This window comes from Equus asinus, chromosome X (assembly GCF_041296235.1).
Source record: "Equus asinus isolate D_3611 breed Donkey chromosome X, EquAss-T2T_v2, whole genome shotgun sequence".
NCBI classification, from domain to species: Eukaryota; Metazoa; Chordata; class Mammalia; order Perissodactyla; family Equidae; genus Equus; species Equus asinus.
The window spans coordinates 42598604-42613524 of record NC_091820.1 but is presented as its reverse complement, the minus strand read 5'-3'; the positions used below and the strand labels follow the sequence as shown (position 1 = coordinate 42613524).

The following is a 14921-nucleotide window of genomic DNA, read 5'->3' as shown; positions in this document are numbered from 1 at the left end:
CCAGCATTCTTTCTATGACATCACATTATTTATATTTAATGCTTTAAGGAAGATTCAAAATGCTGCTTTCGAAAATATATGCTGAGGCTCCCATCTCAAAGATATGGTAGGAACACTGTCAAAGTGTCTATTTGGTTCTCGATGAGAGTAGATGTTTGAGAGCGTTTGGAATTTGTTTGTCTTTGTTTTTGGTTTTCTACGTATAGATTCATAGGCTAGTGGCCTCCTTAAAAGATGTTAGACAGCTTACAATAAAAACACTAATAACAACGTACAGAGTTGTTCAAATAAAGACAGAGCAAAACCACATAAAGGGAGAGACAAATGTCTGAGATAAATCAGGATGAGATCATTACAATGTTTTAGGCACTAAATTTACAATCTTCTTCCTTGAAGTAAAGGACAGTAATAGGGTGACTTATATTAATGTTTCCCAACCTTGGTCTACCAACGCTGATGTTTATTTTCCACTTTCATGGCCTTCAGGTTTGTAAAAAGTTTCTTCCAAACTCATTAATAAAGAACATTTTCAATGACCTCATCATGGGTAAATATGTAACTTATTGAGATACCAAAGATAGGGCATAGATTGCTATTACTCTTTTCAGTGACATCAAGTTGCAACTATTGGGATAAAGGGTTTTCATTTTCTAGTGTCCTCTACACACTACAGTGTGCTACAATAAGAATTTTACATACATTATCAAATTTATTCATCACAATAGCTCTATGAGGAGGTATTATTATCCCCATTTTACAAGTGAAAACATTGTTCAGCAAGTACTCAAGGCCACCAAGCTGACAAATGCTAGAAGTGAGATTTGGCTTCAGATCTGCAAGTCCAAAATTGGATCTATTTATATCATTCAACCTCCCTCTCAGGAAGAATTTTAGTTTTAAAAGAGAGAAAATTTTCTCGAGGTTCTAAATCGTAGAATGAATTTATTACGTGGAATGTTTACAGGAAATCTCCTGACCCTACAATTGATAATGGGAGTCTGAGGAAGAACTGTGTAGTAACTTACTACGTTCACTGAGGCCTGAGACATGGCACTGGAGGTATCTGGGAAACACACACGGGTGAACCGGGCATGAGCCTTGCCCTCTGAGAGCTCCACCCAGGTGGGGAGAAGAGGTGAGTACACAGAAAACCAAAATACATGCAGGCTACATGGGGTGGGTGTCACCTCTGATGGGTAGATCAAGGCTCAGCGAGGGGGCCGAAGGGAGGGACCGGCCACGTCTTCCCTGGCTGGCATGGGGCCCTCGCTGCTGCTGCCACCCGTGGTTCAGAGTCCAGGCCTACAGCGGGAAGCCTCACCCTGCCCATGATCCCAATTGCAAAAGAAAACAGCCCTGCCAAGCCTAATCCCTGCCCGGCTCCCTGCTGAAATCCGCCTGTCAGGATGGAGGCTCTGAGAAAGGCTCTCTGCACTCTCTTGGATAACAATTAGCAGCTCTCACAGGCCAATCTGACAGACCGCCTAGAGGCAGAACTAGCGACCCCCACAAGGGAGAAGAGAAACTTTCCCTCCCCAGAATGCCTCCTGTTTCCATCTGTCCCTGCATTCTTTCAGGTCAATTTTGACACAAATATCTCAGGAAGGTCCATACATTAATCCATTATCAACCAGGGCAACTTTTGCAGAGGTAGTGTATTAGTTCCCGCCCTCAAGGTTTCCCTGAGAAAAGGTGCAAATCTCTGAGAAGAAGGGAAATGCCCAGGGCTTGGACCACTGCCCAGAGCAGCAGGCCCAGGCTCTGGGCCCCAGGTGTATACCGAGAGTGCCAGGTATGTAAGCAGAAGAGAGTCAGGACCACAGAGGTGAAGTCACCTACGGTGCCATGCTGCAATCCTGCCTCTGCCTGCCTACTCTACTATTTCAATGCACAAATTTGAAAGGGGAACATTTTACAAGTGTATTTATAAGCCTATTATTTTAAGAGTTTCAGAATGTCAGCACCTACAAGGGGCCTTTGAAACCATCATATGGATAAAAGAGTGAGGTGCAGGTAGGTGAAGTGAGTTTCCCAAGTCACTTGGCTTGTGAAGGTCAGGCCTAGCTCTCCCTGACTCCCCTACAGTCAGAGAGAAAGATCGCCCTTCCCCAGTGCAAGGTAATCAATTATTTACTTGTTTGCTGCAAACTTTAGACTGAATGTTCCTTGAGAAATTGGGCCATTCATTAAATTATTCAACAAACATCTATTGTACTTGGCAGGAGCCAACTGTGGAGGCAGGGAAGTAAACAAATAACTCACAGGGGCTACCAGTGGATAGTAGATAAGCATTTAGCACGATGTCTGGTCTGTAGCAAGTGCTCAATAAATGGGGACTTCCACAAAAGTATTCTTCTAGTGAGATGGAAATAAGGAGAGAGGCATAGGCAAGGGTCAGATCATGACCAAACTCACGTGAAACACTGAAAGGTTGGGATTTGCCCTGGAGACAATGAGGAGCTGATGCAGGGCTTAGAGCAGAGGAATGACATAACCAGATTTTAGGAAGGTCACTCTGGGAAAACTTTGGAGGATGAAGGTTAAGAAGAGGAGATCAGTTAACGCAGCTCTCAAGAGAGTCCCAGTGAAGAGCGATGAAAAGCTGAACTGCAACAGTGAAGCTAGACATGGAAAAAGGTAGTTTAAGAACTGCAATTTCAAGAAGTCAGGAGAGGTCAAGATAGGGGAGAGACAAGGCAGACCCTTGCCCAGGCCCTGGGGACAGCTACGGAGGCCTTTACCAAGATAGGGTCCTCGGCTACAACTTTCCTGGGAGAAGAAAATGAGGACAATTTAGAGGAAGTTATTTTGGGATGCCTAAGGGACATTCGAGGGGCAGATATCCTGGAGGCATTCACATCTCCAGATCTATAGTTCAGGAGAAAAATCTGAGCTTGAGGAACTAATACGGAGAACTCAGCCTTCAGCTGACAGCCAACGGAATGAGGGCTGAATAAAATGTAGCCACTCAACAACATTTATGAACACCCTCCTATCTGCAAGGCACTGTGAAAAGTGATAAGGCTAAAGCAGAAAACAAGAAAGAGAAGGCCCTTGCCCTCAAATAAGTTATGTTCTGGTGAGAAGAGCCAGAATATACAAATATACATGCACATATAAATAAAAGAAAAATATTAGCTAGTAAAAGCACCAAGCGCAGAATTAAATTAGGGTTGTGGTTTGATAGGGACTGGCTATGTAGTTCCTTTGCCTTTGCTCAGGAAAGAGCGTGAGGAGCAAAGAAGAAGGCTGAAGACCATGAGCTTGGAACCCACAGTTGTGGGCCAAGCACAGAGGCACCGTGCCCAATCCCAAGCATGTGGTATGGATTGGGACGTCCTGACTCCTGGTCTACACTCTCATCTGGAGACAGTGCCACCATCTCCAAACTAGAATCCCCAAGAATAATTCTAGCAGTTCATTATTCCATTCAGGAACTATGATCTGTACTGAGCCAAGTGCTAGGTGCTGGGGATAGGGCTGTGAACAGGGCCATCAAGGTCCCTGCCCCTCAGGAAGTTCACATTCTAATAGGAGAAGACACACACAAGCACACACACACCAAGTCCAGATATCTAAATAAAGTATTGCAAGTTGTGCTAAGTGCTGTGAAAAATATAAATAAGGGCTAAGAGTAACAGTGAGTGATCTACTTTAGGCAAGATAGTTAGACAGAAAGCCCCTCTGAGAAAATGACATTTAAGGTAAGTCCCAGAGTTTGCCATGAAAAGGATGGTGGTGTGGACATTCTAAGAGAGAACTGCATGTGCATAGGCTTGGAGGTGGGAAAGAGCTCGATGTGTTTGAGAAACTAAGTGACAGCCAGGGAGGACAGAGGACAGGGTTGGAGAAAAAGAAGTAATGACACTGGAAATACAGAGTCACATCACTCATGGCCCTGCTGGCTGCATAAAATGTTTGGATCTTATTGTAAGGACAATGGCAAGCCACCGATGGGTTTTTCAAGCCAAGCATGACCTTATCTGATTTTCATCTTAAGGGCTTTCTGGCCAGGAGAGGGCCTAAAGATTGGAAACCACCAGTTCATTCGGAGCAAGCAGCGCCTTGAGGCCATCCTCCAATCACACAGTGTAGCTGGCGGTCCTTTATTCCACCCACAATGCGGGTCAGGCCTCCATCAGCAGAGCAACTTTTCCTCCTTGGATCTCCTGCCTGGCCTAAGTGCTTCCCAAAAAGCCCCATAAACTCACTAAAGTGTTTCCAATAGACTTTGCTAGAGTATTGGGACAATGGAGGCTTTCGTAAAAGGACACAAAATAATAATAATAATAAAAAAACACTCCCTCATTTCTGATGGAAATTTGTTTTCTCCTCCACTGCTCTCCAGTAGTCCACAGCCTGAGCGATTGTCTTTGCTCTTTACTCTGTTTATTTTCCAAAAGGCCACGAACATGCGTATTACTATGAACAATAACAAAGGACTATAAATTCTTATTGATCCCAGAAGGTTGGGAATTCCAAACAATGAAAATATGTCCTCTGACTGCTTCTCTCAAAACATTTTGGAGACACAAAAGAGCTTTGTTAAAACAATAAGTGAGATTTGGGGACACTTTAGGCCTAATGGTGGGCTCAGGTCACCAGGTGTTGACGCAATAAGCGACTTCAGACACAAAGTTGGAAAGACCTCCCTGCCACCCTCTCCTGGGCTTACTTCCTCATTTCTCAGCCCACATCTTGACTGTGTCAAGCTGAGTTTCCCATATAGCTTTCAACCACTACTGTTTTCAGGAGCCAGAATTCTCAGCCTAAAGAGAAAGTCCCCTTTGTCCTCCATCCATGATTTAATTTACATTCTCCTGAACACTCCTCATTCACTTTGTTTTCAGGCTAAGAAGTCTCACAATTGTACTAGACCCTGAATTTGATTTTGCTGTTTGGAAATGTGCCTAGCTCAGCCACTGGACAGTCCCAGAATTCAGCTTTACCTTAGAGAAAATCTTCATTGTTCATGATTTCTTATAATATTTCTAACTACTGTCATATATTTTTCCCTTGATTTCTATGTTTTTTTGTCTTTCAAATTACACAGATGTGTGTGAGTCTACATACACACAGATGCATGCATATCATCTCTTCTCTGATAATCAGTACAGTTTCCATTCTCTTTTCCACCTGGATGGCATTCCTAGGGAAATGCCCCTCCTCTGTTCCCCAGATTTTGGAGGGGTGCTCTTAGCTGCATTTTTTCTGCCTTTCTCACTCAGATGCACCCTTCCCAGCATTCCCCGATCCTTCGACACCATGATTCACAAGACAATGTGACCAACTGACTTTTTATGCTTTTGTCTCTGTTCTCGCCTATAAACTTCTTTTATATACAAATGCATAAAATTGACTACAAATGGGCAAAGCATGACCACAAAGTAATACAAATGCAAAGAAATGCCAATTCCTAATAAAAAGTATATAGTAAATTAAGAAGCACTAAGGAAGAAATTGTTCTTTTTGCTCTTTGGAGGATGTTGAAGGGAAAACAGATTATTGCTGGCAGAATCTGACTTACCTGAATGTATTATAATCCACCATCTTTCTTCGCTCATCGTCAGCAGCTATAAATACGTTCCTGAGCTCTTTGGATTTTGATTCTTGTTTTTTCAGCTTTTGTAAGGCAGGTTCAATGCTGCTCATAGGAAACTGGAAGAGGGAAAAGAAAGGAAAGATATTTAAATATGCCTGAGACATAGGGAGCCCAATCTTTCTGATGGCCAGCAAAGAGACTTCACACTGTGAGCCTGAAGTTAGCTGGGCATGTCTTTTCATAGAGATCAACACAGAGTAGACAGGAATAGATCTGTATCTCTTCATTTAAGGCTTTAGGACAATGAGTGACATTAGCATAGCCCCAGATCTGAGAGAAATGAGCTTAAGGAACAGCAAGTCCACGGGAATAAGAAAACAACCCCTGCTTCCACCTCAGCCTCCTCCCTTCACCCTTGGACATTGGCCCAATATGTTGGGAGACCCTAATGAAGAGAATGGGGATTCAAAACCGGATAAGTACACCCCCATTTTCTCCAGATCTTTAGAGTGGGGCCCTGGAACTGCTGGCCACCAGGCAATGCACTGAGCAGATAAGGTTGGGTGTCACAGGTCTGCACCACTGCAATCCCCTTACATTCACTCTCAGGCAGCCCCCAGTTCCTGTCTCCCACACTGTGATCCGGTTTTTGACTCTGTAAGAATACTCCTTATTCGATCCAGTAAAGCATAAGGTTGTAAACAATTACAGCCAAGAGCTAAAAAATAAGAAGACTAAATATGAAAATAAAAACATTGACGGTAATTTAGTATAAAGTTCCCTCTCTTCCACCAGGGGATTTGGCACCTATTGTGAAACCCCTCCACCCCCACCCCTCCTTTTTGCATTTCCTTTAATCTATTTCCATGATAGGATCTATTAGCTCTTTTGAAAAGACTCCTCAGACTGATATTAAAGAGCGTATTAATCTTTCTCTGCTTAGACTGTCCTTGTTAAGGGTAGTTTTAAAATAATGCAGTTTTCACTTGGGATGCCGATACCAGATTATGTCCCACCCTGCTTTCATCTTTCTGAAAGGAGAAAAGCCCTGTATATCTTAAAAAATATATATTCATGCTGTATATATTTATATTAAGGGATAGGCTTACCCTGTGTTTGAAAATTAAACCCTAATTTACAATAGCTATTATAAATCGAATCCGGACTTGGCTCGCTATGGGCCACACAGAGCTAAGCACTTCACACACATTCTCACATCTAATCTTCATAGCAACTCTCTAAAATAGGCACTCTTGTTACTTGAGGAAAGAGAAGCTCAGGGAAGATACATGTCTAAGGCCCCTCAGCTATTAAGTGTAGAGTCAGATTTCCAAGCCAAGCCTGCTGTTTCCAGAAATCTAACTGCCCTATCAGTAAGCCTGTCACCTGAATTCAGTGTTTTACGACAACCTGAATTCCTAACACTGTAAATGGAGAGATGATGTCGCCTGGGCCTCTCCCCAAGAGAGACTTTGCAGAGCAGAGCATTGTTAGCAGACAGCCCCCAGCTGCTGCACCTTCAGGATCACTGCAGCATTCCTACCAAGGCCACACTCTCCCTTGACTGTTCCTATCCAACGACTGAGCACAGAGAGGGTACCAGGGCTGGGCCATTCCTCCCTGATGTGGGACTTCTCTGCTGGGCAGTCTTTGCTCTAGGGGTCCCCATCAGCCTGGCCAAGACTTTCTCAAAGCTGCACTGCATCTAAGGCTCTTCCTACCCCATTCTCCTTCCTTCCTTCTCCTTTCTCAGAAGGCAAACCCACATCTCAGGCTCCCCACCTACTCCTTCTCCCTCCCCCTTCATCCTTCATATGAGTTTTCCCCCAGTACATCTCTTGCATGTCTAATTCTGTCTCGGCATCTGACTCTCAGGGACTCAAACTGACATGAATGATGTGATATACACAGAGAGACTGATGTTAGCAACGTACCCCTGAGCATTTTATATATGAGATAAAATTGGTACTGTATATATATAATTGGTGCCTAAATATTACGACTTACAAGTGGACTTTTAAAATTGTTTCTAGATTTTTCAATATTGGATAATGATTCTCAAATATACACATGTTTGCACACCAAACTAGTCCACACTTAAAATCAAGATTTTATCGATATGTTATTTTCACTGAACAGCACTGCCAAAACAGTGCTTTTAGTAACAGTACCCATCTGCCATCTTATTTCAAATGAAAAAACTCTTTGAGCTCACTGTTGTCAATTTGTCCTGGCCTTCTTATTTAGGCCTCAGGTGGCTCCTGTTATGGGAAGTTACAGCCCCAGCAACTATCAGATTTCCTTGGGGTTTCTGTTTGTTCAGGTCTTGGCCTCCTCTGTAGGCCTGTGCCGATTAACTGGGACAGCACAGTGTGTGGCGCCAGATTTTCTTCCTTTCCTATAGTTGCTGAATTTCCTTCTGAAACATTGTCAGTATCAGCAGAAAACCCAGGAAACTTGATTCAACCCTGGGCCTGCCTCCTGCCTGTGCCTGGCATCCGTGATGCTGGGCAGTGGAGGACCCAGCATGTAAACAGAGTAGACCCGGACCTGGCCTCTGTGACAGGGCCTGTGGCCAAGTTGCGCAGATCCATTATTCATGCCCATGTGTGAATGCACAATGTAAAACGGGTGGCAAGATGAAGAAGAAAAGGCCTAGAGAAAGAAAAACACAGATTGCAGAGTGCTGAGGGGCAAGTCGAGAATTATACAAAATAAGTTTACCTTATCTGAATGCTTCTCCATGTAGTTTAAGGTGTACTCATCAGCATTGAGCAAAAGAAATAGGTAGCCATTCACGTTCACTCTGGCTCCAACATACAGCTCCTCAGCCTTGATATATTCCGACAGTTCACTTTTAAAGACTTCTTGTCCAGGCCTCTTAACACGAATTCTTTTCAAGAACATCCCACCAGTAAGCCCTATAGAAAAAGAGAAAAGTTGATGAGTAGGCTTTATTCTTAAAAGAACTAGACAGCTTGCCTTTGGAGTTACTATATGCTCAAACACAAACAACTTAGCTGTGAACTCATATTGCCTATTACTCTCAGGCTTAAGGGACGAATGAGGCAATAGGTGAAGAAATGAGACTTTCTAGGTGAGAGTGTAAAGAAACAAGTGGTATGGCATTCCAGCCTTTTCTTTCCTCTCTCTACTCCCTTCCCAATCCAAACACTTAAATTAACACTTAGCCAAGTACCTGCCATATGCTCAGCAGCATTCTAGGAACTGGGACATCAGGAAGATATTCATCTTTAGAGCATGTTTGAACAGTACCAGGTAGAAAATTCTTCACTTGAGCTTATTTCTACCTGTTTGTCCCAGATGATGTCTTACACTTAAGCTGACGTGTAAGATGCCCCACTTCTGGAAAGGAGCTTACTTAACTGTTTGAAGATAACTATGGGAGTCCCTTTACCTCTTTTTTTCTACAGGTAAAATATCTTTGCTTCTTTTTGCAATGCCTCATATTTCTTACTTTCCAGGATTACCACCATTTCATCTGCTCTCTTCTGAGCATTATTTGGTTTTTGACCTCTTGGAAAGCAGTGAGCAGGGTTGAAAATGGGACTCCAGTATCTTCTGATACTGAACTGAAGTCTGAAGACCTATGAATACAACTTGAGACCAGATGAACTTTCAGGGTCAGCTTCATCACACTCCTCCTACCATATTCAGAAACCATAGGTGGTGAAAAGACTAGGCTTTGGAGCCAAATAGAGCTGGAGTCCATCCTGGCTCTGTCACTTGCTTGCTGGATGATCTTTGGGAGTTATTTAATCTCTCTGAACCTCTCTGAAATATCGGTAAAATGGGAGTAAAATTTGTGGGGCTATGAAAATGTAACTCTCAGATCACCTACCGTGGGGAACAAAGCTGATGGAAGGCCCCAGCTGCTATGTTCTGAAATTTATCCCCAGGTTTGTGCCAAGGTCATGCCTCCCACAGGGTGCTGCCAACAAATGACTAACTAAAGCAGGGATACTAAGGCCGGCCCATTCCTGCAACACGGGGGGCTCCTCTGACTAGTGACTTTGGCTCTAGGACTCCCAGTCAGCCTTGCCAAAACATTCTTTAGAACTTCACTGCGGTTTAAGACCTCCCCCTTTCTTCCTTTCCTCTGTCCTTCGCAGGAATCAGACATGCACTGCAGTCTGACGGCTTTCCCAGACTCTTCTGGATCCTTCCACATTTTCTCTCACCAGCATTTCCCCTAAGAAGTTTCTTGCACATTTAATCTCTCAACTTCAGGTTTGCCTCTTGGAGGACCTCAACTAACACAAAATTTAACCGCATAAAGTTTTTATAAGGATAACAGTAGGTACTCAATCATGGCTGCTATTACTACTAGTAAGCTCATAGTTGACTACCATCAACATTTCTGTTTTATGCATGCTGCAATTTGGCCACATCTTCTCCATTCTAGACAGACAGACTTGGCTTTTTGACCTTTAAGAGCACGACTGCATATTCATCCCTATTCGATTTCATATTTAAGATTTGGTCCATTATTCAAATCGCTGTGGAACTTGACTTAGCTATACATTCATTCATTATTCATTGGGGTGCTGAGTGGTTCATACAAGCTCAGAAGAGCTGATAAACTTTCACGGCTTTTGCAAGCCAGTTGTTAAACTGTTGGTTGCTTGAAATTGGCCATGGTTGGGGTATTTACACCATGGAAACTGGCAAACGGTACAAGTCAGGGTTTTAAAATTTTTTCAGGGAGGCAGAATTTGTTAATCTGGGATTCCTGTCTTATAGTTAAGTAAAACTTTTCTAAGTGGTACTATCAAGAATCCAGATTTCCTCTTGTCTTGCTGGCTGAGTGGAATTGGTGGTAGCCAAACCATGATCTTGAAGCCCTTGAATCCTACAGAGGTACCTCAGAGGCCACAGAGGAAGGGGGGACAGTGGCCAAAAGGAGGTGTCCCTAGTCCCCCAGTCCTGAACTAACCAAAACTGTTCCTCTTTTATTATTTTTTATGTCTGGGTTTCCATTTAAAAGACCTTTGTAAAATGAACTTTAGTGGTTAAAAAAAAAAATGAAAGCCACTATCTTAGAAGATCTAGGCTACAAAATCAGATCATACTCCCTAACTCTCAAAATGAAGAGACAGTTAATTGGTCTGAGGAAATTGCTACAAGAGGTATGTCTCTTACCTGAATTCCTCTCTATAGGTTCAAACACTGAAAGTGTGTCATCACTGAGAAAATATGAAATAACAAACAGCCTGTCCACGTCGGCACAATCATGTGTAATTAGTTTCGCAAAAAAACGGAGAGTATTGCTTATGTAGCCATAGCTAAATGGAAGAGAAATGAGGGTTACAGCATTATACAAGTAATCTTCCATACATTGTCTATGTAAAAAAAACCTACAAAAGACGTGCTATGGTTTTGGGGGGTTTTTTGAGTTATAATTGACATATAACATTATATTAGCTTCAGGTATACAAGATAAGGCTTCAATATTTGTATATTGCAAAATAATCATCACAATAAATCTAGTTAACATCTGTCACCATACACAGTCACAAAAATTTTTTTTCTTGGGGCCGGCCCGGTGGCACAGCGGTTAAGTTCACACGTTCTGCTTCTCGGCAGCCTGGGGTTCGCCTGTTCGGATCCCAGGTGTGGACATGGCACTGCTTGGCAAGCCATGCTGTGGTAGGCGTCCCACATGTAAAGAGGAGGAAGATGGGCATGGATGTTAGCTCAGGGCCAGTCTTCCTCAGCAAAAAGAGGAGGATTGGCAGCAGTTAGCTCAGGGCTAATCTTACTCAAAAAAAAAGAAAAAAAATTTTTTTCTTGTGATGAGAACTTTTAAGATCTATTCTGTTAGCAACTTCCAGATATGTAATACGGTATTATTAACTACAGTTACCATGCTATACATTACATCCTTATGAGCTTATTTATTTTATAACTAGAAATTTGTACCTTTTTTACCCCCTTCACCCACTTCACCACCCCTCGCCAACTATGCTATGGGTTTAAGATAGTAGCATAAACTCTGAAGTTGAAAAAGTACAACCACTTCTTATTAAGGTTCTAAGTCTATACGCAGAGAAATTTTCTCAGTTTGTTAAAATATCTCTCACTCTTTAGATGTCCAGGATAGCACATTGGGAAAACGTACCCAAAACAAATGTCATAAACACACTGCTCAAACCAGCTGCATTAAATGGTTGTTCTCTACTCACAAGGCTGGCCAACAATCACAACAATCAAGGCTGCAAGAAGCACAGGACCCAGCCCTCCTCGCTGAGCACTCCAGGGGGTGTGCCCTGCTGGTGCCTGGGGCCGCCTCCCCATTTCACCTCCCACTTGCTCATGCCCATTTCTTTCTTTCAGCCCCACATCCTCTCCCTCCTAAGTCACTCCCCCAGTTCCCCAGGATCCCTCCAACTCTCTTTAAGGTAAAAATTACCTTTTCCATTTCAAACGCTATATTAAATGCTATCTTAAATATTATTACTTATCACCCATATCATAAGTAGCCATTACAAGTCTGTTTTCCAAGGACAAGGACTGTGTCTTATTAACCATTGTCTAGTAGAACACTTTTTATAAGTACTTAATAAATGTTTCTAGAAAGTTGTTGTAAGATCCATATAGATTGGAACTTGCACTTAGAATTCTATGCATGAATAGAACAGTCGAGTAGACCGAAGACGGGATCAAATTCTAGAATCGAAAGTTCCCAAAGGTGATTGCCTGGTCACTGAAGAAATTAAGTTATGGTCTGTTGGCAGAAGCATTTCTACAGATACCAGCTAGTGAAAAGTGAACTTTATACCAAATACTAAACCCTTGGGGAGGTCTTTGATAATCAAAATCATTATCCCAAGGAGGCACAGAGGAAAATAAACCACGTACTTTGTCACTTTCCTGTCACAACTCTAAGCAGGGAGGTCCTCACCTGCAGATTCTCCTATGCTGAAATTCATTCTTTCCTTGTGGTCACAGTGATTTAAAAGAAACAAAAACAAAAATACATATTTCTGATTTGCAGAGGCAGAAAGTACTTTTCTCTGCCCCTTTCTTCAATTGTCCAAAGAAGCAGGGCTAAAATAAAACATGGCGCCAAGATTCCCAGCTTGAGACCTGTGTGAGATGGAAGTAGCAATTTGGAAGGCTAGCCCCAGGGCAGCCTGGACAAAACAGCCAGATCTCCAAAGCCCTGTTTGCTTTGTTCCTAGTTTCCCAGTCTTCAGACAGACCTCATACAGCAGGACAGGCAGCTATACGTTGTCAACCATCTTTTCTGGTACATGATTGCATTTGTAAGTAACAAACAAATTTGGTAACCCCTTTGCATGAAAGACCCATAACTTTTACAGATGCCTGAAATATCACTGAAACCACTGAATGAAGTCTAAAGTCAGGCCAAATGAATGCTACTGTAAATTTAGCTTCTTAGAACTTACATAAATTTATAAGTGTGTATGTTAAGTGTGGCTTTTTCACATTTAATATGCCATTTTTCCACCTAATTCTAGTGTTCTGGAGATCTCATCAATCCAGAATATAATCTACTCAAACAAAATCTTTAGATCAGCGGTTCACAAACTTTATTGTGTATAAAAGTCATCTGGGGAGCTTGTTAAATACGCAGAATCCGGAGTCCTACTCCCAGAGATATGGATTCAGTAGTTAGCTTGCATCCCCAGAAACCTGCATTTTTAATAAGCTCCCCAGGAGATTCTGATGAAGTGGTCCCCAGAGCACACTTTAAAAAACACTGCAAGGATCTTCAGATATTTCCTTGACTAATAAGCTAATTATCAAACTTCTCTAAACACTTTTTATCACAATACTCCCAGCACTCAAAAAACTTTAGCATTTTCCCTGCTTCTTATTGTACCACCTATACTGCTCAATCTGGCTTTCTGGGCCATTAATAGGTTCAACACACACACATACAGCTATTTGTAATGACCACCTATAATACACTCTTCTATTCAAGTCACAACAAGCCACTTCCTTTACTGCCCCACCCTGTGCTCATTTCTGCTTCCAGGTCTTCACTTGGTGTCATCCCCTCCCCTAGGGCACACCCTTATCCTTTCCTGTGCCTGTCCAGAGTCCTGTCCATCCATTTGGGCCCCAATCAGTAGAGCTCTCCTTGACCATGGCTGCCCTCCCAGCTGACCACCTACTCGTGCTTCCTGCACCTACCATAATCTACGGCATGCAATTTAGCACCATATAGACTTATATTCCTGGCTATTTCTTTAAATGTGTTTATTCCCATTGTTCCAAAACAAATGCTAAGTTCCTAGGTCCAGCAGCCAAGTCTTAACTTTTTCTACACACAGCCCAGAGTTATCTATAATCACTGTCTTGAATTCTCCCATTCTCTCTTAAATCCACTTCCATTAGGTTTGCTCTATCTAAACTGCTCTTGTCAAGGTCAACAATGATCTCCACAATGCCAATTCCAATTGTTCATTTTTGTGTCTCACTTGACCAATCGGCAGCAACTGGTACAAATGATCACTCCTTCTTCCATGACACTCTTGCTTCACTTGGCTTCCAGGATGCTGCATTCTCTTGGTTTTGCTCCTATCTCCTTGTTTGCTCCTTTTCAGTCTCCTTTGCTGGTTCCTCCTCTTTTCCTCAACCTCTTAATTTGGGATGTCCCAGGGATTACAAGGAACAACTTGGTCATCCACTTCTCTGTGTATATTCACTCCCTTGGTGATCTCATCTAGTCTCAAAAGCTTTAAATACCATCTACATGCTGATGACTTCCATATTTCTATCTCTAGCTCACACCTCTCTCCCAAATCCCACACTCGTATATCCAACTGCCTACTCAATATCTCCACTCGATATCTAATAGACATCTCAAACTTAACTTGTTTCAAAACTTAACTTCTGTTGTTGTCCCAAATCTACCCTACCTAGAGTCTTTCCCATCTCAGTAGATGGCAACTCCATCTTTCTAGTTGCTCAGGCCGAAATCTTGGGAGTTATTCTTAACTCTTGTCTTCTTACACACCTCATATCCAATCTGTCAGGAAAGCCTATTGGCTCGACCTTCAAAATATTTCCAGAATTCACTATTTCTCATCACTTCCATGGCACTCACACAGATCTGAGCCATCATATCTCTTCTCTTGGACTACTGCAGTAGCCTCTTAACTGGTCTTTACTTCCAGTGTTGCCCTTCTACAGTCATTTGGAGTGATTCTTTTAATATGTAAGTCAGATCAAGTCATTCCTCTGCTCGAATCTCCCAATGGCTCCCCTTATCACTCAAAGTCAAAAGAATCCTTATAATGGTCTGCAAGGCCCCATGCCATCTGATCCCCCCATTACCTCTCTTAATCTGTCTACTCTACCCTTTACTCATCTCTTCTATCCATGT

At 42.5% G+C, this 14921-nt stretch overlaps 1 protein-coding gene across 7 annotated transcripts in view; it reads right to left on the bottom strand.

Annotated features, from left to right (window-relative positions):
• Positions 1-14921, bottom strand: part of EFHC2 (EF-hand domain containing 2) — a 254737-nt gene that overhangs the window by 150864 nt on the left and 88952 nt on the right. For all 7 annotated transcript variants that reach the window (XM_070502623.1, XM_070502619.1, XM_070502622.1 and 4 more), the window contains 3 exons: positions 10706-10848; positions 8267-8463; positions 5528-5658 (listed from right to left, as the gene is read on the bottom strand). In XM_070502623.1, the coding sequence (XP_070358724.1) occupies positions 5528-5658; positions 8267-8463; positions 10706-10848 (471 nt within the window). The remainder of the gene's footprint in view (positions 1-5527; positions 5659-8266; positions 8464-10705; positions 10849-14921) is intronic.